The sequence below is a fragment of the Microtus oregoni genome, unplaced genomic scaffold, assembly GCF_018167655.1.
Source record: "Microtus oregoni isolate MIOR12 unplaced genomic scaffold, Mior012 000031F_ref0000149, whole genome shotgun sequence".
NCBI classification, from domain to species: domain Eukaryota; kingdom Metazoa; phylum Chordata; class Mammalia; order Rodentia; family Cricetidae; genus Microtus; species Microtus oregoni.
The window spans coordinates 21,737,689-21,760,059 of record NW_024543090.1 but is presented as its reverse complement, the minus strand read 5'-3'; the positions used below and the strand labels follow the sequence as shown (position 1 = coordinate 21,760,059).

Below are 22,371 nucleotides of genomic sequence, written 5' to 3'. Positions count from 1 at the left end.
GAACTAAACTCAGGTCCTCTGGAAGAGCAGCAAAAACTCTTACGTACTGAGCCATCACTAGCCCTTGTTTACTTTTTGCTTTTATGACAGTTTGTTGTATAGTCTAGGTTGGCCTAGAACTCATTATGTAGGCCAGGCTGGCCTTGAATCCCCAGTCCCTCTGTACCGAATACTAGGATTGCACATGTGTGCCACCAACCTCAGATAAGTTAGCAATAGATGGATATATATGAAATCCTAAAACCTTGCCTTAATTACCTTTGTTAACATATTTATAGATTGCCTGTGCCAATACAAGTCTTCTAGTAGTATTAAATGTCATATATAATAGTTTAAAATTCATCAGGTTTATTGTAAAAAGAAGAGGAAGTAGAGGGAGAAATAATAAATTGGCTATAATCTAAGACTCACTGCAGTTGACAACAAAGACAAGACACACAAAGAGTGTGCACAGTGCGCCTGACTACAGAACTGATTCCCAGTCTAGAGGCAGGGACACGAATCTAGTTGACTTCTAATTTGAATGTCTTACCTGATAAAATCCATAGATGTTGTGAAGTTCCCTGTGTTCCCAGTTGCCATAATGAACAGCATTCTTTTGCATGGTTAGCTCTGGCCCTCTGAAGACCGAGGGCTCATTCATGTCATTCCATATGAAGAGGATATCCGTTGATCCCTAGGAAGTGAATGAACCCTGTTCATGAGGATCCTCCCTCAGGGATGCTCTTTCTCTCGCTTCTGCTTATTTATTTTTATGTCTATTGGGTTGTGAATTCTGTATGATTTGTTCAATGAAAATTCCATGCACCTACAACAGTATCTGACTCAAAGCAAGCTATCAATAAATTTTTTTGATAATTATGCTGCACTATATTGTCTGTGAAATACAACTGCCCTGTAAGTTCACGCAAAGACATCCTTAGGGAATATGTGCCAGAAAAGTTGTGAATACTTACCACTCGGCTCTGTATCATCCACTATCTACTACAAATCTTCACTTGATCTTATCCAAAAGTTGAGAAAAATTTTTGTTACAACTCTGAATTAAAGTCAATTATTACTATACATGAACTTATTTTTTCTCTAATACTCTGAAAGCCTTGACAGCTGAGTTATCCGTTTGTTAACGTCTTATATAATTTGTGTTCTTTCCATCTACTGAAAATGTTATTACAATTCTTTTTATAAAATTCACGGTCTCTCAGCATTTGAATATCAGTACAGGGAGCCTCAGGCAGCTCATTCCACTATTTCTTAATGCTATGTTCTTTACACCATGTCCTAATAAGGCCTAGCTCTCTTCCAGGACACTACAGAACATACCTGAGACCTTATCTACATGATAGATGATCTTTCCCATGCTTGAAGGTGGCCTATATGTTTCCTTACCTATTCTTAAGCTAATTCAGTTTTTTCTGAGATGGGGTCTCTCTATTATGTAGCTGTGGCCTTCCTGGAACTCACTATGTACCCAGGCTGTACAACAGGCACAGAGATAACCTGCTGCTGCCTCTCAGTGCTGAGATTAAAGGTGTGCACCACCATGCCTGGCTTCTAAGCAAATGCACTTCTAAGAACAAGGCTGCACAGTTTCAAAATATTTGCCTTCAGTCTTTTTTTAGCATTTCTAACTCAAAGAGCAGCATGTTTTCTTCTCCTCCCCTTCTTTTTATAAAGATCTAGATAATTTACATTTCCATCTTTGTGGATCATAAAAGCGCTTTAATTTATTCTACTCTGGCACAGTACTATGAAAGCAGCCATGAAGTGAATGACTGTAGCCATATTTTGCCTAAGGATTGATGTTTATACCATTCTAAGTGTTTTTCTAGTCTCCTTCCTAATCAGTTATGTTCAGAAGCAAACATCTTGTGCTTAAGAGCAGAGCTTGGGAGAAAATAGATCGGAATTTAAACCTTGAGTCTATCACTTAGTAAATGGTGAACTTTGTGGGTTTTAAAACTCTCCACACCTCAATTTTCTTATATTTGTGGTTAAGATTTAATTATAGTTCCAATTTAGAGCATTTTTATAAGGAAGAAATGGGGCAATGCACATCAAATGCTTAAAACAGCACTTGGGATGTGGCTTGCATTCAGTTTGTGTTAGGTATTGTCATCATTACCATGATTGGTTGAAGACAGGTCTCTAATGTGACCTCCACTTCTTTCCATGGTTCTTTTAAGATTTTAATTATTAAATTTTGCTTTTATCAATACATTATAATTGATAACAGTGGTTCTCAACCTTCCTAATGTGGCAACTCTTAAATACAGAGCCTCATGTTGTGGTGACCCCCAACCACAAAATTATATTCATTGCTACTTCAAAACTGCAATTTTGCTACTGTTATGAATCATAATGTAAATATATGACATGCAGGATATCTTATGTGCAACCTGTGATAGGGTCAGTCGATCCCCTAAGCAGTTTTGACACAGGTTTTGAGAACCACTGGTTTGTAAGATAATTTCATACTTGTCATAGCCACTTTATTGCTGATGGGGCTTTTGTTTGTTTCCCTCCCTCCCTTCCTCCCTCCCTTCCCTTTTTGTTTTAGAAAGGCTCTCATGTTGCTTAGGTCTTGAATTTGACAAGTAGCTGAAGATTGACATTTACTTCTGATCCTTCTGCCTCCACCTCCTAAATGCTGGAATTACAGGCATGTACTACCATGGGTCTTTGCTGTGTTGGGGATCAGGCCTGCTAGCCAAGCACTCTGTCAACTGAACTATTTTCCTAGTTCTAAGTCTTTTCTATTTGAGACAGGGTCTTTCTATGTAGCCCTGGTTGTCATGGAACTTGCTACAATGACCTGGTTGGTTTCCAGCTCACAAAGATCCCTCTACCTCTGCCTGTGAAGTGAGGTTAAAGGTGTGCATCCCCATAGCCAGTGTTTTCCTTGAGGCAGAGTCTCACTCTCTAGTCCAAGCTGGCTTTGAATTGACGGCAATTCTGCTCATCTTCCCAAGTGCTGGGATTACTTGGCCCCCATGTCTGGCTTCATATCACTTTTCTTTTTTTTTCTTTTATTTATTTATTTATTAAAGATTCCTGCCCCCTCCCCGCCACCACCTCCCATTTCCCTCCCCCTTCCCCGATCAAGTCCCCCTCCCTCATCAGCCCGAAGAGCAATCAGGGTTCCCTGACCTGTGGGAAGTCCAAGGACCACCCATCTCCATCCAGGTCTTGTAAGGTGAGCATCCAAACTGCTTAGGCTCCCACAAAGCCAGTACGTGCAGTAGGATCAAAAACCCATTGCCAGCAGGGCGGTGGTGGCACATGCCTTTAATCCCAGCACTTGGGAGGCAGAGGCAGGTGGATCTCTGTGAGTTCGAGACCAGCCTGGTCTACAAGAGCTAGTTCCAGGACAGGCTCCAAAGCCACAGAGAACAAAAAACAAAAAACAAACAAACAAAAAAACCCATTGCCATTGTTCAATAACAGTTGTAGAATAGGTTTTATATTAAAATATACATAGTAATTATAAAATAGAATAAACATCAATTGTACTATATTTTGATATAGGTAAAACCACAGGTTTTTTTTGTTTTTTGGTTTTTTTTTGGTTTTTCGAGACAGGGTTTCTCTATAGCTTTGGAGCCTGTCCTGGAACTCCCTTGGTAGACCAGGCTGGCCTCGAACTCACAGAGATCCGCCTGTCTCTGCCTCCCGAGTGCTGGGATTACAGGAGTACGCCACCACCGCCCGGCAAAACCACAGTTTTTATACATCTAGTATAAAATAGTACCCTTCCTAAAACCATCAAAGCCTATAATGCGGTATCTATTCTTGCCTTTTATATATGCACTATCTCAAAAACTATTTAATAAAGCAGTTCTAAGCAACTACCTTTTCCTTTCATCTATCAGGTTAACTAGGAAGCAGAAAAAGAATAGAAACCAACCTGATAAGCAGGAAAAGCAAAAAGGCTGGAATACCACTCTCTGACCTTGGGATTGGTGAAATCCAGGTAAGACGAGAGACCTGCAGAGCACAACAGTGGGCAGTCTGTCAAGAACAGTGGTCTTTACGCAAGATGTGTGGAAAGAAGATATGAGAGTTATCAATGGACGCCTTATGTCAAACACAAAAGACAACTGAGACAGGCATGGTCTGTAACAAGAGAACAAAAGCAATCTTTAAAGACACAAAATGTAACCCTTTCAACACCAGAGCCCATGGGCAAGCCAGTGAACAAGTGTCAGGATGGAGTTCGTCCTTCACTAATGGCTGAAAAAGCCAGGTAGGACATCCACTACTCTGCAGTGAACTCTGTTTTTAAAGAGAACATGGACTTGTTCCAATGGCTCAAGGGAGAAAAGGGAGATAGGGGCTTCTCCACAGCACTTGGATTTATGACACCGTGGTGATTTCTTTTGGTCTTTGGAGAATTTCTAACAAGGCTTTAGACTAACGACTTTTGCATCTAGAGTTCCACAGGCAGCTGAGGTCTCTCAGGAAAGACTGAAAGTCAAAACTGCGAGCTAAAAGGACAAAGAGCAATTACAAGGGAGAGCCTGACCACACTTTAGCCCCACCTCCCACCCCAGGCTGTCCTCACTCCTTACTCCCTATGTCTGTCTGTTTAGAGATGTAGCAGCTGTGGAGATTAGCCTGTTTGCCCATTCTCACTCATTCATCTGATTACTGACTTGACAAATGTACTCAGTTCTCTGCACCAGGTGTTATGAAAGGCAATGGCCTATCTCCCTTAAAGGTGCTGAGAATGTGGCTGGAAGGGAAAGACATGCCCATGAGGAACGAGAATGCTGGCCATAGATGTTTTATTAACTGGGACAGCACAAGTGGAAGCAAGTGATACCATACCAGGCCAACATATGCCTTCGAAGTCGCCACCTTCTGGGTTCTTCACAAAGAAGCCCTGTTCCTTGGCTTTAGCATATACTGAGTAGTCAGGATCCACCTTGATGTGGGGGTCACTGATAACCACAAGCTGTCAGGACAGAGATTTAGAGAGCATGTCAGCTTTATGAGGCTTGTGTTCATTCAGGTGTTCCCACCATAGTTTTGAGGGGTCGAGTTTTACTCATGGAAAAGTTTGGACATTACTAAATCCCTATGACCTTTCACTTGTTATCAGCCAGGCATGGGTGGTGCAAGCCTTTAATGCCAGCACTTGGGAGGCAGAGGCAGGTGGACCTCTGTGAGTTCAAGTTCAGCCTGGTCTACAAAGTCAGTTCCAGGACAGCCAGGGCTACACACAGAAACTTTGTCTCGAAAAACAAACAAAAAAAATGTTACCAGGGCTGGAGAGATGGCTCAGAGGTTAAGAGCATTGCCTGCTCTTCCAAAGGTCGTGAGTTCAATTCCCAGCAACCACATGGTGGCTCATAACCATCTGTAATGAGGTCTGGTGCCCTCTTCTGGCTTGCAGTCATACACACAGACAGAATATTGTATACTAAATAAATAAATAAATATTTAAAAAAAATGTTACCAAACCCAGGTAAATCCTCTTTTCTAACTATCATGGCTTATCATCTTTACTATTATTTTGCATTTATTTGTGTATTTTGTGTGTGTCTGTTCATTGGTCTATAAGAAGTAGTTTTTCTCCTGCCACCACATGTGTTCTGGGGCTTGAACTCAGTTTCTCAGACTTGGTGGCAAAGTACCTTGATCCACTGAGCCATCTCAGCCCCCATCCACATCTTTAAGATTTCAGGTCTTCAATCCTCAGTGCAAACTACCAACCACTGCAAGCTACCCCTTCTTCATCTGAAAAATGGTAATAAGGCCAACTTGAGAGTTTTGTAGCTGGAGGAATAATATGCTTTATCATAATGTCTAGCCCACGATTAAATGCTTGACAAATTATAGTTATTAATTAATTAAGAAATTAGGGGGTTAGGGCTGAGCATGGTGGTCCATGCCTTCAATCCTAGCACTCGGGAGGTAGATGCAGGCAGATTTCTGTGAGTTCATTACTGCTACCCTTCCTTCGCCCTAACCCTCTAGAAGAGAAAAGAGGTACATTAGGAATTATGTACTTTTCTGTGGCTTTTCTCCTTCCCCCTTTAAATTTCAGTTCTTTCCTTGACCAAATTTACAGAAAGAGTCTGTCAGGGAAGCATGTATATAAAAAAAATAAGAATCTGGTTACATTTTTTAAAAATTACACTTATCAACTTGTGTGTGGAGCAAGGGGAGATGTATGTTTGCCAGGTGTGCATGTGGAGGTCAGAGGACAAGCTGCATGAGTTGGTTTCATCCTTCTACCACATGGGCTCCTAGGACCAAACTCAGGTTGTCAGATGTGGGGCAAGCACCTTTACCTGCTGAGCCATCCTGGTCCCCAGGACTCCATGTCTGACCCTCTGTTGTTAAGCCTTTCAAGCCCTACCACGTCCTCTTTCCCTCCTGCCCACTAGCAGTCATCCTGACAAAACAAGCTCTGATGGCCAGAGGCAGGAAGTTTAGACAACCCAGCCCACATGGAAGAACTCGTCCCCATACCACCTGTCAGCCACCAGGGACTCCAAGCTGGGCCCCTTTCCCAGCTTTCTCAAGTCATTTTCAAAGTAGTCAGGAGAGAGCCCGGCTCTCTCCAGAAGGCCTCATGATACGAGATGCTTTTCTGCTTTTGGTGTCTGTGTAGTACCACCAATTCTGACAATGGGACCTTTTAGGGGAGCAGGGTGCCATCACAGCAGGGTAACTGCCACTAACAGACTGAAAGGCTCAGGCCCCTTCATTGTTTGGGGGCTTAAACAACTGTGCAGAGGTGGATGGCGTCACCGCATTTTCACCCCTGTCTTCTGTCCTCACAGCTACTATTATACTGGAAAGCACTACGTTCACAATGGTTTTCTTCCTCTGCTGATGTGCCAAGACAAATTTAATGTTGGGATTAGAAAGCTTTCAACGCCAGGCTGGCTTCACCTTGCGTCTTTTGCTCCTGAGTAGCTCTTGCATCCTTTTGGGGTTTGCGAATCTCTTCTTGTCCCAGGTGAAGTATTTCTTGTCCTCAGTGTGCTCTATGTCCAGCCACATGACATCATATGGAATGTCATGCTCATCAAAACCTGCATCCACTTCCTTCACATCCTGCTCATCTTCATAGTTCCAGCGGCACTGGTGGTACCCCAGGGAAAAAAGAGGGGGCATGGCTTGTGTGCCTAAAAAAAGATGACAATGGAGGCCACTGATGTTATTCAACCAGTGAACATCTCCCCATTCTCTACAGGGGATTAAACACCGAGCTTGACATGCATAGACAAACCAGGAAAAGAAAAACTAGACCCTGCCTTGAAGAAACTGGCAGTTAGGGTGATGGGGCAGACCTTTAAATAAACCCTGCGCTGAAACAGCTGCTATGCTAATGGTATCAGTCTAGCGCTGTGGGAACACATTCATTCTGTTTATAGAGTAAGGTGGGGTCTTTAGAGCTTTCCCAAGGCAGGTGAGAAGGGGGGAAGCCTTGAATAAGTATAAGGATGCCAGGCAGGGAGACTAGGTAGAGCTCATAGGAACAGAGAATAGAGGCACAGGCAAAGTAGTACATGTAGTCCTAGAGAAAAAAATACTGAGGGTCACAGTGTGAGACTGAGAGGAGATGGAACTGGAAAGATCAGTTTATAAAGAGACCTGTACCTCAAGATCAGAATTCTATTCATAATTTCTTTTACAATAAGACATAAAAAATGGCAACGTGGGGGCTGTGGATACAGCTCAGGTGGTAGAGTACTTGCCTAGTGTCCACAAAACTCTGGGTTCAAAATTCCCAGCACTCTACAATGCATGCCTATAATCCTAGTACTTGGGAGAGGTCGAGACAGAAGAATCAGAAGTTCAAAGTCACCCTTGGCTACATGGAAACTTCAAGACCATCTTGAGATACATGAGACCCTGTCTTAAAAGAAATGAGGGCAGTGAGATGGCTCAGTGGGTAAAGGTTCTTGCCACCAAGCCCGATGACCTGAGTTCAGTCCCTAGGTCCCGCAATGTGGAAGGAGAGAACTGACTCATGAAAATTACCACAAAAAAGCAGCTTTGAAACAAAAGAGCAAACCAAAGGGCAGTTGTTCAACACAGATCTGGAGCGTGGGCAGTAAGGGGGAGGTGGTGTCTATTGAGCTATGTAGAATGTGTGAGGAAGGCTCAAAGGCAGATAGTAGCACCTCCCTGCTCTAGAAACCTCAGACAGGGACCCCCACATGCTCCTCAAGTGCTAGGGTACCAGACTCATCTAGCCACCAAGGGCTTCCATGGAGAGCCATATAATCATGTGTAACTCCAGCTCCAGGGCTCAGACACCTTCTTCTAGGTCCTGTAGGCACTTTATCTCAACACATACATACATAGTTTTAAAATAAAAATAAAATCTTTAAAAAACCCATCTTCATCAGTATCTCTAAGGATGAAAAAAGACAAAAGACTCACAAAGTAGACTAGGGCATCATGGAACAATGAGCACACAGGCAGGATCAGAGATAGGAATACCCTCAACATTAGAAACATGGAGAAAATTTCTCAGAGAAGAGGCAAAAAAAAAAAAAAAAAAAAAAAAGGAGAACACAGATGTGAAAACTATGAAAGGAACAGCAGACTTCCCCAGGACTGGCGGACACTAAGACTGAAGGTGCCCACGTCTCACCCTCAGTACAGAGACCATTTGAAAGGAATGCATCTAGGGAATTCACTGTAAACATTCACAGTATTAGTGATGAGGAAGGTGGCTCAGTGAGAAAAGTCAGATCATGTGGGAAGGAACACAATGAATGGTTTTGGAGTGAGAAGACAGGGGACAGAGAGAAATGCCTTTGAGTTCTGAGGAAAGGAACTTCCTGTCTAGCTGACTCAATTAACAGAGAAGAACACATTTAAAAGTTCAGGGTGGAATACTCCTTAGCTACAAGAAGATTGTTCCCAGAGACTAAAGGCTCCAAGCAGGCATATGAAGTGTTAGGGATTAGAGAGTGGGCAGTCCAGTGTCATGTTTAGCTTGTCTGGATGTAATGATGGCAGGAAGAAAAGTGCTTACTACTTAAAATGCGTAGGGACGTTGTTTGTGATTTACATGTAGTGTAGAACAAAGATTAATTTGCAGTGATGTACACAGGATAGACAAAACATAATGGAGTGAGGACCCAGCAATCTCCATGCAAGTACCTGTGAGGGATGAGTACTGCTTGAAGATGTCAGAAGGTGTAGGCCCTGTCAGCAGAAAAACATCAATGATTCCACTCTCCGACATCCAGTGCACATCCGTCCGACACCTGACCTTTTGTTTGGCAGCTGCTGGGCCCATCTGGGTCAGGACGTACTGGGAAAGGATGCAATGGAAATCTGAGAAATTTCACTGTAAACTATAGGCCTCTGTTCTAAGTGAGTCTGTCTACATTTGATAGCTCCTACTGACATTTGTCAATTATACTGTAAAGCTCTTGGTCACAAAAACATGCTGCTGTTAAAGAAAAGGGCTCTGACTAACCATGGCCTGCAGCCACAGTCGATGGCTCACCTCAACTGCTGGCTCCGTGTTGATCTCCACTAGTGTTTCTGAGGCATTCAGCCAGAAAACGGCTACAGTCCTGCCCTGTTTGTGGGCCAGGAGATAAGGCACTGAACCGTAAATGCCCACTTTGTCATGTATTTGATATCCATAGACATCTAGGTTATAAAGACGGTATGCATCTCCATCCCTGAAACACAAAGGAGGTTCATCACCAAATACACAAGTGGATTGCTAATGACTAGGACAGCTTCATTGTCTCCTGTGAACAGACTGTTCACCTCCTTCCAGGCGTGAAGGCACACACTTACAGTCCTAGCACAGGAGAACTGTGAGTTAGGGGCCAGCCTGGGCATGTAACAAGACCCTATATAGAGCCACTCCCCTCCAATGAGTCATCACTTATCACTTGTCTAAAGGTTTCCTGGCCTAATCTGGTGGATGAGCTCCCCCTTTGTCTCTGCTGGCTCCCTGGGAATCTCAGGCTTAGATCCTAGATACCTTTACTGAGGTCCCCTGTGAATCCTCAGGAAGAGTGGCCACACTGAATCCCTCTGCTAATGGGCTGTGTGAAGACTTCTTTGCAGCTAAGGAAAAGAAGCGCATCCTAACATACCCCCAGATCTGGAACAAGACTGAGATGGGGAGCTCGGAGCTGGAGGGCCAGACTAGTCACTCTGCCTACCTACTAAATAAACAGCCTCTGTTTCTTTTTGGTCTTGTCTCCTTTTAGGCAGATGCCCTGGGATCCATTTGTCAGTAGTGTCAGCCTGGAATGGTCTCTCCAAGGGAATCACAGGTCCTGGAGACGCCACGTTCTCTTGCTCATTGTCCTCTTTAGAGTGAAGGTCCTTTTCCAGATCAGTATTTTCTTTTTGGTATTTTCCCAGGGTTCCACAAAAACAGATCCTTCACTGTAAAAGCAAACCTCCTCCCCTTTAATCCCAATTACTCATTTTTATTTCTGTATTTTTGGGCTCACTATTGCAGCCTTTTAATTAGTGTGAGTGTGTGTGTGTGTGTGTGTGTTTGTGTGTGTGTAAGTGTGTGTGTGTGTGAGTGTGAGTGTGTGAGTGTGTGTGTGTGTGTGTGTGTGTGTGTGTGAGTGTGTGAGTGTGTGTGTGTGTGTGTGTGGAACTCAGAAGCCAGCTTGTGGCACTGGTTCTTTCCACTTTTATGTCCTGTCCTAGTTTCATTTCTGTCGCTGTGACAGATACTCTCACAAAAAGCAACCTAGGGAGCAAGGGCTTCTTTGGCTTACAGTTCCAGACTGCAGTCCATTACTGCAGCGTTCACAGTCAAGAGCAGAGAGAATAAATGTACAGAACCTCGCTTGCGTGTTCTTACCTAGCTTTCAAATCTCCGATACAGTTCAGAACCTGAAAAACTACTAGGAAGGTTTCTTAACTCCATAAGTGATATCAAGGCAGAGCCCACTTAAGAAATTTTGCTGCTACTTACCCAGTATTTTTAAGTTGGTGTGACTCTGCATGTTGAGGGATACCATAGAGATGTTCAAATCCATGGAAGGAGAAATCCAAACCGACAGAGGAAGGACCTGTAGAGACCAGGCTCATGGCTGAGTTGTTTCTCAAATGGACCAATTTAAAAGATTTAGCTAATAGCTAACAACTTGGCTGGGAGTAGAGAGGTCTGAACTTGCCCCTACCAATCAATGCTGTGCATTGACTGTAAGACGCTGTGATGTCTGGGCACTGGTGGATGCAATGGATGTGTATGTGAAACTGGGTGTTACACATAATGTGTATGAATGCAAAGCTCTGTCACTTACTAGTTATGTTGTCTGAGCTGTGTGCTACAGCTCCCCCCCCCCCCCCGCCCCATACTGAGCATGTTCAATCGCTGCTGAGAGAGTTTGTGCTTCTCTTCTGACTGATGATCTTCCTGTTAGCCTGCCTGTGGCTCCCTAAGAACTACCTAAGAACAGCAAGAAGGCTTTCCTGGATCCTCAGGATATGACTTCCCATGACTGTGATATGTGAGCCCATGCCCTGAACCATATTGATAAGCCTGGTGAGAAATGCCATAGATAGGCATGCAACACCTGTGACAGTGACGAAGAGCATTGAGAATTACTAGTTAAAAATGTTAGGGCAGATGAGCTGTATAACTTGGGTTCTCATCACTTGGGTCTCATGAAAATATGTGGCACTTCCAGTTGTCTGGTTTACTCAGAACACAAGCAGTATGCTGGCCCAGACCCTTTCCTAACATAAGCTGCACATGGTCCATTATCGCTCTCATTCCTCCATAAGGTGTACACAATTACTTCTCTTTGCACTGCATTATTGAAGAATAGGAAATCCAACCCAGAGATTTCTGTGCACTTTACAGAAGTTACTTTTTTTAAATCCAAAGCTTAAGGAATTTATTCATTTGTTGCTGTGGGACAATGGTCATGTACCTTGTAAAGATTTGTCACTTATATTAGTTTAATAAAATGCTGATTGGCCAGCAGCCAGACAGGAAGTATAGGTGGGGCGACCAGAATAGGAGAATTCTGGGAAGAGGAAAGGCTCAGTCTGCAGTCATCACCCAGATGCAAAGGACACAAGATGAAAATGCCTCACTGTAAAAGGTACCAAGCTGCGTGGCTAATACAGACAAGAATTATGGGTTAATGTAAGATATAAGAGTTAATTAATAAGAAGCCTGAGCTAATAGACCAACCAGTTTATAATTAATGTAGGCCTCTGTGCGTTTCTGCAGGACTAGGCAGGGCAGAAACCTCTGTCAACAATTTGTTTGTTTGTTTATGGCACTGGGGATTGAACCCAGTGTACCCCCTACATTAGCCAGGCAATTCTATCACGATCTGTAACTCCCACCATCAAATGACTTTTAGACATAAATATTTAGATATTTTGAAATGATCTATTTTAATATTATATCCTTAACTTTGACAATTTACCATTAGCTTTGACATCCACAAATTTTCCAAATGTCTCTTCCCACAGGCCTAGGTCTTCCTGATTTTCCTAATTCATAAAAAGAAGATCAAAATGAGCTTATAAATTGCAACAAATGTGGTTACCATAACAGTATATCTTATTTGGATTATTGAGAAGACTGAGGCACTAGCAAGATGACTCAGCAGGTATAGACCCTTGCCTTCTAATAATGCAAGCTTGACGATCCAAGTTCAACCCCTGGTACCCATGTAAGGGTGGAAGGCAAGAAGTACAAGGCCTGCACGCTTGCTCCACACATGCATGTGTCCATACAAGAAGCAGGGCTACTGGGTCTTACTGCAATTCTCTATTTAATTTTTTGAGGAACTGCCTCATCATTTGTCACAAATATCTTTATATGAACTAAAATAAAATGGTATTTTGAAATTGTAGCTTTTGCATATAAAAGAAATAAAAGGAAAAAATGTTTGATTTTTCAAGACAGGGTTTCTCTGTGTAGTCCTGTCTGTCCTAGAACTCACTCTGAACACTAGGCTGACCTCAGACTACAGAGATCCGCCTGCTTCTGCCTCCCGAGTGTTGGAATTAAAGGCGTGCACCACCACTAGCTGCCTAGAAGGAAAAGTGTTCATGTGAAAACATGAGGTAAAATAGTCAGTTCTAACTTTTTTTCACACATATGTATTCATTGTTCATGTGTCAGAGGGTGAATAAGCCACCGTGCATGTAGAGGTCAAAGGACAACCCAAGGAATTAGCTCTCCTTTTCCCATGTGGGTTCTGAGGGTCGAACTTAGGCCATAATGTTGGCAGCACTCCTGAGCCATCTTCCTGGCCCAACGTCAGTGCGTCAGTGCGTTTTGATAGGCCAGAAGCAGACACTTGTTTTTACTGAGTTTCCCCTCTGCAATCACATGTACGTCCATGCTTGTTTGAGATGTCAGATATATGGGAAGGCAGTGATTTCTCAGGGCTTGCCTCTTTCTACAGCTACAACTTTCTCCATTTTACATAAGAAAGAGGAAAATATAAACTGTGTGAAAGAAATTTTGCTTAAGCTGGGCGATGGTGGCGCACGCCTTTAATCCCAGCACTCGGGAGGCAGAGGCAGGCGGATCTCTGTGAGTTCGAGACCAGCTGTTCTACAGAGCTAGTTCCAGGACAGACTCCAAAGCCACAAAGAAACCCTGTCTCGAAAAACCAAAAAAAAAAAAAAAAAAAAAAAAGAAATTTTCCTTAAAAGTGAACTGTCCATTTCTAGCTTCCTTCTTCATCATCAAAGCTTCTGTAAAGCGAGCCTGTGCTTCTTTGAAGCCACATCTGCAGGCCTGAAGTGATGACTGTGCTACCTTGGGGCCCAGCATAAGCATTACAGTCTGGAAACTCCCTCAAACAGTGAAAACTTTCCTATAGCGATGGTTAGTAACATATGTGACAGGATCAGTAACTTAAAACTGCGACTCAAGCTATCTGATCAGCTATCTCCCAGTGGACGTGACACATCATCACAATGCAGTCCATAGTCATGCGCTCACCCTGCTCTGAAACAGAGTTTTCTCATCTTCATCAATACAGATGAGTCTTAAGAAAAAGAAAACTGCCAGGCGGTGGTGTGTGCCTTTAATCCCAGCACTTGGGAGGCAGAGGCAGAGGCAGAGGCAGGCAGATCTCTGTGAGTTCAAGGCCACCCTGGTCTACAAGAGCTAGTTCCAGGACAGGCTCCAACGCTACAGAGAAACCCTATCTCGAAAAACCAAAGGGGAAAAAAAAACTTTGTCCTTAGGGCACCAGAAATACTTTCATCATTGCAAACAGTCAGGTATGCTGGTACACACACACAGAACCTCCGCACTCAGGAGGTTGAGGCAGGAGGATAGCTGTGAGTTGGAGGCCAGTCTGGGTTACATAATGTATTTCAGACCAGCATGGGCTACAGAATCCTGGGGAGACAGTTCAGTGGTAAAGCACTTGCTGTTAAATGTGTGGAGACTTGTGTTCAATCCTCAGCATCCCTGTAAATGTTGGATAGACACAGTGCACTGCACTAGGGAGACAGACACGTGATCCCCAGACAAGCTGACTAGAAGAGGAGCTTGCTGTGGAATATTTCAACTAGGCATAGACATGTTACATTTGTTTATGCTGTGGAATATGACTTTAACTATGTGAAGGTGTGTTACTTTGTTTCTGCTGCCTTTTTAACGATGTGAAGATGTGCTACATTTGTTTCTGCTGCATTTGTTTAATTATGTAAAGGCGTGCTTTGTTTGTTTCCCCTTGCCTGCCTAAGACACCTGATTGGTCTAATAAAAGGCTGAACAACCAACAGCTAGGCAGGAGAAGGATAGGCGGGCTGGTGGGTAGAAAGAGAATAAGTAGGAGAAATTTAGGCTCAAGAGAAGAAGGAGAACAAGGGAGAAAGAGAGGAACATGTCCGCAGCCAGAAGGCAGGAACTCGCCAGCCAGCCAGACATCAGAAACAGTGAAAGTAAGATATCCAGAAGGAAAGGGAAAAAGCCCCAAGGCAAAACATAGATGAAGAGAAACAGGATAATTTAAGTTAAAAGAGCTAGCAAGAAATAAGAGCCAAGATAAGGCGAGCACTCAAAACTAAGTCTCTGTGCCTTGATTTGAGAGCTGGTCGGTGGTCTAAAAGAAAGCCTGACACACTAGCTAAATTAGTTAAATTTTGAGTTCAGGTTAGTGTGGGCGCCCACAGACGTGAGTCCAGTTCCACCTTGACTAAAGGTCAGAGAGTTTGAGCTTGTTTTTTACTCTTTCAAAGTTGTTGACAACAAGTGTGGCTACAAACAAGATATCCTGACCTAGGGTGTGGTTACTTGGTGTTCTGGACATTAAGACGGCTCACAGAGGTGGGTCTGTTCCACCCTGACCAAAGGTCAGAGAATTTAAGCCTATTCCTGCCCCTTCATTTTAAAACAGGAGGTTTGACCAAGGGAGTGACTGCCTACAGGATACTTTGTCTAAGGTATATTTGCTGCATATCCTGCCCAAAACATCAGAATTCTTAACTCATGAAATAGTGCCTTGATGTCTCAAGAACTGAAACAAGTAACTGTTGTGGTTGTCCTTTGTGTCATGTTAAAGCAGTCTTTTGCCTTCTTCCCCCTTTTTGGATTGGGGTATATACGGAAAATAAATGCAGGCAGATTCAGTATTCACTGAGTTGCCCTCACATTACTATCCTATGTCTCAGTGTTTCTTTCATATCTCTGTTCCTCCGACCTAATCTTTCTAGTCCACATGCCCCTACACTGGAACATACAAACCCCAGCAGGTGAGAGACTGCCACACGAGGTGGAGAGTAATTGAAAATGACAACTTCTGGCCTTCACATATGCATGCATGTACACATGTGCACAGACGTGCGCATACCACACCCACATGCACAAATACAAAAGACTTCTAGTTGTCTATTCTTCATAACTCAGCCAAAATAATCTTTTAAAAATAGAAGTGAGACCACTTATCCCTATGTTTAAAACCTTCTTTGTTCTTAGGGTTGCTGTGGAATAATCTTTGTACACTGTAAATATGTATCTTATTGTTCATAAAAAACTTGATTGGCCGATGGCTAGGCAGGATTTTTGGGGCAGAGAGAAAGCTGGGAAGAAGGAGGCCAGAGTTTGAGGTGTCGCCAACAAGACATGGAGAGGAAACAGGAGGTGTAAGATGAAAGAGACAACACCACGTGGCAGAATGTAGAGTAATAGAAATGGGTTAGTTTAAATTGTAAGGGCTAGTTAGTAATAAGCCTGAGCTATCGGCTAAACATTTATAATTAATATTAAGTCTCCATATTGGTTATGTGGGAACTGGTGGGCAGGAAAGAAACGTCCATCTACATAGGTCAACTGAAAAAGGTCTGCTTACAAGAGGTACACTCTGAGGGACAAGAACCTTAAGTCAGTTTAATGATGAACTACCAATTTCTTCAACAGTGTCTGCCCTGTAGGCGGCAGTCTTCAACAGATTTTATTAAGAAAAAGAGCATTGCTAGTCTCTCCATAGAACAGCCTTGCCTAGCTCTTTAGCATTTACCCGTCTCCTTTCCCTTTGTGTTCCTTCCTGCCAACAAAAGAAATATATGGATACAGTACACATCATATACACTGCACATGCACACACACATGCACATACACACACATACACACGGAAATGAAATGTAACAAAAGGTAAATAGAGAATACTTGAGAAAGACACTGATTTCTGGCTTCCACTTTTGTCATGCACACACACACACTAAGAAGACTAAGGTGCTAAGGTGAGCAAACAAACAAAGACAAGAAATCCCCTTTATATACAGCAGCACACTTACCAAGCATCCTTCCAGAGAGGAGGGGAGCAGAATCCACTACATGCTTACAGGAGTGTTAAAGAAAATCAAGGGTAAATTGCTAGATCTCAATTACCTGAGAGGAGTCAGCTGGCACACTCTCCTGGTTCCCTTTGGTAGCTCTGTTTTAAACACAGATAAAGTTGTTTCAGGCAACAGGAAGACTGGCAGGATTTAATGCAATAACAAAATCTCTCATTTCCAAGTCTTCATCAATTCTATCCTTTCATTTATTAAATATGACATCATTATAGGCCAGGCATGGCATCACATAACTACTCTAAGGATTTAGAGGGCTAAGGCAGGGTATTAGGAGTTCAGTCATCGTTGCCTGCATAGCAACTTCAAGGTCAGTGGGGGTAGGAGGGATAGGAAATGTGCTTGCTGCCAAGACTGGTACGGTCTGGAAGAGAGGATTCTCCCATTTTCACCAAGTGTTGTTTTAAGGTCTCCCAGTCTACACTTGCTGCTTGTATCATCAGAATAAGTGATGTGGCCTACAGAAACACTTCGCATTATCTATTTCTACATGATGATTTTTTTAAGTTGTAACTTATTTTTATTTTGAAATGTTAGCACTGGAAAATCTTACTATTTATCATAAAATTAGTATATCCCCACTGTGGAAAAATTAAAAAGTAATGAAAAGAAGGGAAAATAAAAATACTTAAAATTCTGACTACTCTGTCATTATCATATAAATATTCTATCAGTTATTCTCTGTTGCTGTGATGAAACACGGTGACCCAGGCAACAGAAAGAGACGCTTATTTGGGTGCAGGATTCCTGAGGGGTCCATGATGTTGGCGTGGAGGTCGTAGGCAACAGACCTGACAACTGGAGCAGGAGCTGCAGTTGCATCTTGAATCACAAGCAGTAAGCAGAAAGTGAACTGGGGTGGTGTGTGTCTTTTCACTCTTAAAGCCTGGTTCCAGTGACATACTTCAACAAGACTATACCTAAGACTCCTCAAACAGCACCACCAACTGGGGACCAAGTATTCAAGCCAGAGGCTATGGAGACATCTTACTCAAACTACCAACTGTCTTTTTTCTTCAACGTTTTTTTTTTTTTAAACTGAGAAACACTAACAATAACAAACAATTTATTACACAAGCTCTTCAGCTACCTTTAAAATCTTATTTTTTTTTTTGTGGGGGAGAGGGGAGAAAGCTCAGCCAATAAGGCAGGAGGACCTGAGTTCGAGGTAGCTGGTATTTACAGACAGTTTTATTAAGGTAGGTCTTTAAGGGTCAAGTAATGTTCATATAAATACCTTTGCTTGTGAGGATTTTGTAGGTGCTCAAAGTATAACTGGCCCAGGGAGTTGATGCTGAGCACAGTCTCATCCTCAGACACCAAGTCTATCTTGAATGGGTTTGCTGAGATATGACACTTCAGGTCGCCTTTTCCGTCTGTCAGTATCAGGCTGCCAGCATCCCCTGAGCATGAGACCAGCCTGGACAATGGAGCAGGAAGAGAAAAATAAATTGCTACAGGTTTACATGAGTCGACGTGATTTGCAATTCGGAGTGTTGGTCACCGAATGAGTCTTCCTATGACAGGGAATAGGTATGTCTACAGTAGGAGCCATTGTGGAGAGGAAAGGAAAGAGCTTGGACAGAACATAACTCTACCATACATATACTTCAACCTCCTATGACTAATTCTTTGTCTATGAAATATATATAAAATTAAAAACTAGTAGAAATTTTGGAAAAAATTAAGTGAAATCATACATTCAAAGTAATTGGTACAGGTTGGAAATGCAACCAGATCTTCATCACCATTACCATTTCTGTCTATAAAGTCTAGTGACACTTGGGCACACAGAATCTAAATATTCTTATTTATTTTTAATTTTTAACTTAGATATTAAAATTTTATTTTGTGTGCCTTTGTGTATGTGTAGGGGTGTGCAAACACGGAGTGGGAGGACAGCTTACAGGGGTTAAGGCCCAAACTCAGGTCATCTGACTTAGAGGCAGCACCTGTTTCTGCTGAGCCATTGCACTGGCACTATGACAATCTTAATACTTCTCCAGGCAGGTGATTCTTCCCCTCATGAGCCTGGCTGTAATAGGCTCTCTGGTTTGGAGGCAGTGAAGGCTGGTAAAGGTGTGAGGCATAAGGAACACAGAAATCCTTTTGCAAAGTCATTCTCAGCCGAGGTCTATTCGTTGTGCTCAGGCATGACAGGGACAATTTATCAGAAGGAATAGGAAGGCGACAGAGAGATGGCTCAGCAGCCAAGAGTGATAGCTGCTATTGGGGAGGACTCACATCTGGCAGATCACAACTGCCTGTAATTCCAGCTCCAGGGGATCCGATGCTGTTTCCTGCCCTCTTCAGGCAACCACACATGTGTAGTGTGAGTGTATATAAGAAACATTCACCGAAGGAGCAGGAAGAGGGGTTTCTGCTGGAATGGAAGGCTCCTTGGAGCTTGGAATTTGGGAATTTATATTTATCCAAATCTCAAATGCTGGCATTCATAATTTCTGCAGTTGATGCCCTAAATCACAGATCTGAGTAGGCTATGGACTCAGCTTATGATTTAATTCAGCAACCTGTGATATAAAACTCTGAGTCTGTATCTGTAGCTGTAGAGACTCTGTAGCCAGATAGGACATGAGATTGTCATAGAAATGAAGTGGTTTTCTAACAGTGCTGTGAGTTCAGAATTTAAAACCTTGAGGTGGTTGTTTTATGTCATCAAATGCTTCAGAGAGGCTGATGTCAGCCAGGTCTTCTCAGAGGTTTGAACTCTGAGTGGCAGTCACAATGTGCTATATTCCCACCACGTGGTTTGCTCTCAGTAAGCCCCTCAGTACAGCTGACTATCACCAGAAACTTAGCAAGAGCACAGAATGCTGTGGTTTAGTCCTCTTGTGTCAGGCTGCTGGGTTATCATGACAAATTACCACAGGCTGGGTTGTTTAGCTAGCAGCCCGTTTTCTCACAGCTCTGAAACTCTAACCGAGGTGTTAGCAGGTTGGCTTGTTGTAAGGCCTCGCTCCATGGCCTGCAGATGGCTGCCTTGTCACTGAATATCCTTGTGTATGCGTCACCCGAGTTTTCTGAGTTTACAGGGAGAGCAGTCGGGATGTATTAGGGCACCACTACCGAGTTCCTGTTTTAACTATCACTTTAACACATCTCGAAAGGCAGTTGTGTTCTGAGGTTCTGGGGATGAGGCCTTCAGCATATAAATTTGGGGGACAGGGAGACATAATTCTGCTCCCAGCACTGGTATTCTATCCTTCAATGGTACCCTTCACTGCCAACTATGTCAGCTAGTTAATCTCATATCAACACCGTGTCAACCAGGACTTGACCGTCAATAACAGAAACAGTCCTGGTTATTTTAAGTAAAAACAACGTAATTTACCAAAGAGAACTGGTTGTCTATTATATCATTAGGAGGGTTTAGACAATGGGTTAGCTCTCCGGTAAAGGCTCTAAGCATAAAACTGGATAACTAGACAGTCAGTGATCTTATATTTCCACTACAATCAGGAAGCAGAGAAATCAGAAGTCACGTGGCTACTGCTTAGCTCCAGGATCATGCCATCTTAGCTGTAATATGAAGATTAGGGACCTGTGGCCCTATTAGTGGCCTTATAACCAGTCTACAGTTGCCAGATCTAGATAAGCACAAGAGTACTGAATATTTTTGTTAAGTACACATGATTGGCAGAAAGTGAATCACATCAGAAACTCTAGCTAGAAAGGGGTCTGGGAAAGGGCAAAGGCTGCTTTCAGTGTTTTTGTTATTTTGGTAGCTAAAGGTCCCCCAGAAAGTAGTTGGAACCGAAGCAGAACTAACAGCGATACTTATCACACAGTGTTTATGTAATCTTTAGTATCTATGGACCATGTGTTTCAATGGAAAATAATCTACATAAAACTGTGGTAGGATATGGAGGAAATTAAAGCATCTGTCTTAACCTTATATTCTTTCAGTGACAAAGCAACAGGAATTACCAGGCAACGCAACTGATGTTTTACCTGAATGTCTGCAGAGAACTGATAGAAATTTTATGAGTACTTGAAAAATCCTTTAATCCCTAGAGATTTTTCTCACCTAGATACTAATCATTAATTTATTTCTGGCTTTAAGTAAAATTATACGTTAGGCTTCTGAGAACACCCTTAATTAAAAGTGAGTCTGTCTAGCTGTATAAATCACTGTGAGAGTTAGCAAGTGTATTAGATCTCTTGAGCCATGGTGCTAATCCGAGTGAGCAAATTAAATAGCTTTTCTTCTGCTTGGTTCCAAACTCTGCCTAATAAAATATTTTTGTTGTGAGAAACACAGCTGGCCCAAATTTCTGTCTCTTCTCATTTGGAGGTACAAAACAGTTTTGGAATGGGAGCTAAAGAAAAACCTAATAGGTAATGTAGAAAATTTATAAATGTATCCCCAAATGATTAAATATTAACCCTGTAGCCAACTGATTATAACTCTGAACAAACAAAATAGGGGATGCATTCAAGTTATGATTAAAAAAACATGCCAAGGTTGTGCATAATAGACCCTGCCCACGGCTTACCTTACAGTTCCTAGTTTGCTGGTGATGACATCAGGGACTTCATACCTTGGTTTCAGTGGAGTTTCTTCATTGATTTTAAGTCTGAAAATATTTTTCTCTATACCATAAACTTCAACCCGGAGAGGAACCTGGGAGTAGAGGTGTGAGAGTAGCGGTTACCTCAGTGATAATCTATTCTAATAGTCAAATTACAATAATTAGGAAAGCATTTCTTTAAATTATCATAGGCCAAACAAATTGAAGAATGCTGGCCAAAAACAAAAAAAAAAACCCAAACAAACAAAAACAACAACAACAACAAAAAAAAACAAACCAAAACCACATCCCAAATCTATGCCTGTACTTGCTTGGTTAAGGCTATAGCACAAGAAACATCTTCTGTGTGTCTGAGGCTAGGTAAACATGATTATCCAAACTAGGATCTTCAGAATAAAAGGGGTTTCTGCTAATAATTAAACTAGATAATTGCATAAGCTGCAACCAGACTTGACAAAATCGGGACATATGACCAGGCACAGAAGTGTTAAGAGTTTGGGTGTTAAATTCAGGGTAGCCAGGCTCCAGCTGAATGAAAGACAGGAAGAATCAGGCCCAGGAAAAGAATTGAGAGAAATCATCTTTACAATTCTTCAGCATGGATAAAATGAGGCTCACTGAACTAAAATCAACAGATATTTTACAGCCAGTAAAAATAATAGGCTTCTAGGGAACTTTCTCAAAGGGCTAGGGAACCTAGGTAAAAATATTCAAGAGGGATGGAAACAACACAAAACTACAAAGACAGAAAACCAGAAAAATAATACTCAGAGACAAAAACAAGAGCAGAGACCTCATAGGAACAGAAATGGCTGGATTTGGGTCAGAAAACAAAGCACCTAGATCAGAGGATGACTTAGAGACAAGTTTTTAACCAAGTATATCATACTAGTCTGTAGGCGGAGACTGCTCTTTTGCTTCCCAAATAATCACACAGAAAGTATACTAATTACAACACAGTTTGGCCCATTAGCTCAGTCTTCTTATTAACTAACTCTTACATCTTAAATTA

General features: G+C 42.4%; 1 protein-coding gene across 2 annotated transcripts in view; it reads right to left on the bottom strand.

Annotated features, from left to right (window-relative positions):
• The window catches only part of Ganc (glucosidase alpha, neutral C), a 56,075-nt gene that overhangs the window by 23,063 nt on the left and 10,641 nt on the right, over nucleotides 1-22,371 (bottom strand). For both annotated transcript variants that reach the window (XM_041678791.1, XM_041678790.1), the window contains exons 4-14: nucleotides 21,324-21,451; nucleotides 18,044-18,226; nucleotides 16,844-16,889; nucleotides 12,411-12,477; nucleotides 10,940-11,036; nucleotides 9,488-9,668; nucleotides 9,136-9,289; nucleotides 6,907-7,142; nucleotides 4,831-4,957; nucleotides 3,908-3,987; nucleotides 533-676 (exon numbers count right to left, since the gene is read on the bottom strand). In XM_041678791.1, coding sequence (XP_041534725.1) covers nucleotides 533-676; nucleotides 3,908-3,987; nucleotides 4,831-4,957; nucleotides 6,907-7,142; nucleotides 9,136-9,289; nucleotides 9,488-9,668; nucleotides 10,940-11,036; nucleotides 12,411-12,477; nucleotides 16,844-16,889; nucleotides 18,044-18,226; nucleotides 21,324-21,451 — 1,443 coding nt within the window. The remainder of the gene's footprint in view (nucleotides 1-532; nucleotides 677-3,907; nucleotides 3,988-4,830; nucleotides 4,958-6,906; nucleotides 7,143-9,135; nucleotides 9,290-9,487; nucleotides 9,669-10,939; nucleotides 11,037-12,410; nucleotides 12,478-16,843; nucleotides 16,890-18,043; nucleotides 18,227-21,323; nucleotides 21,452-22,371) is intronic.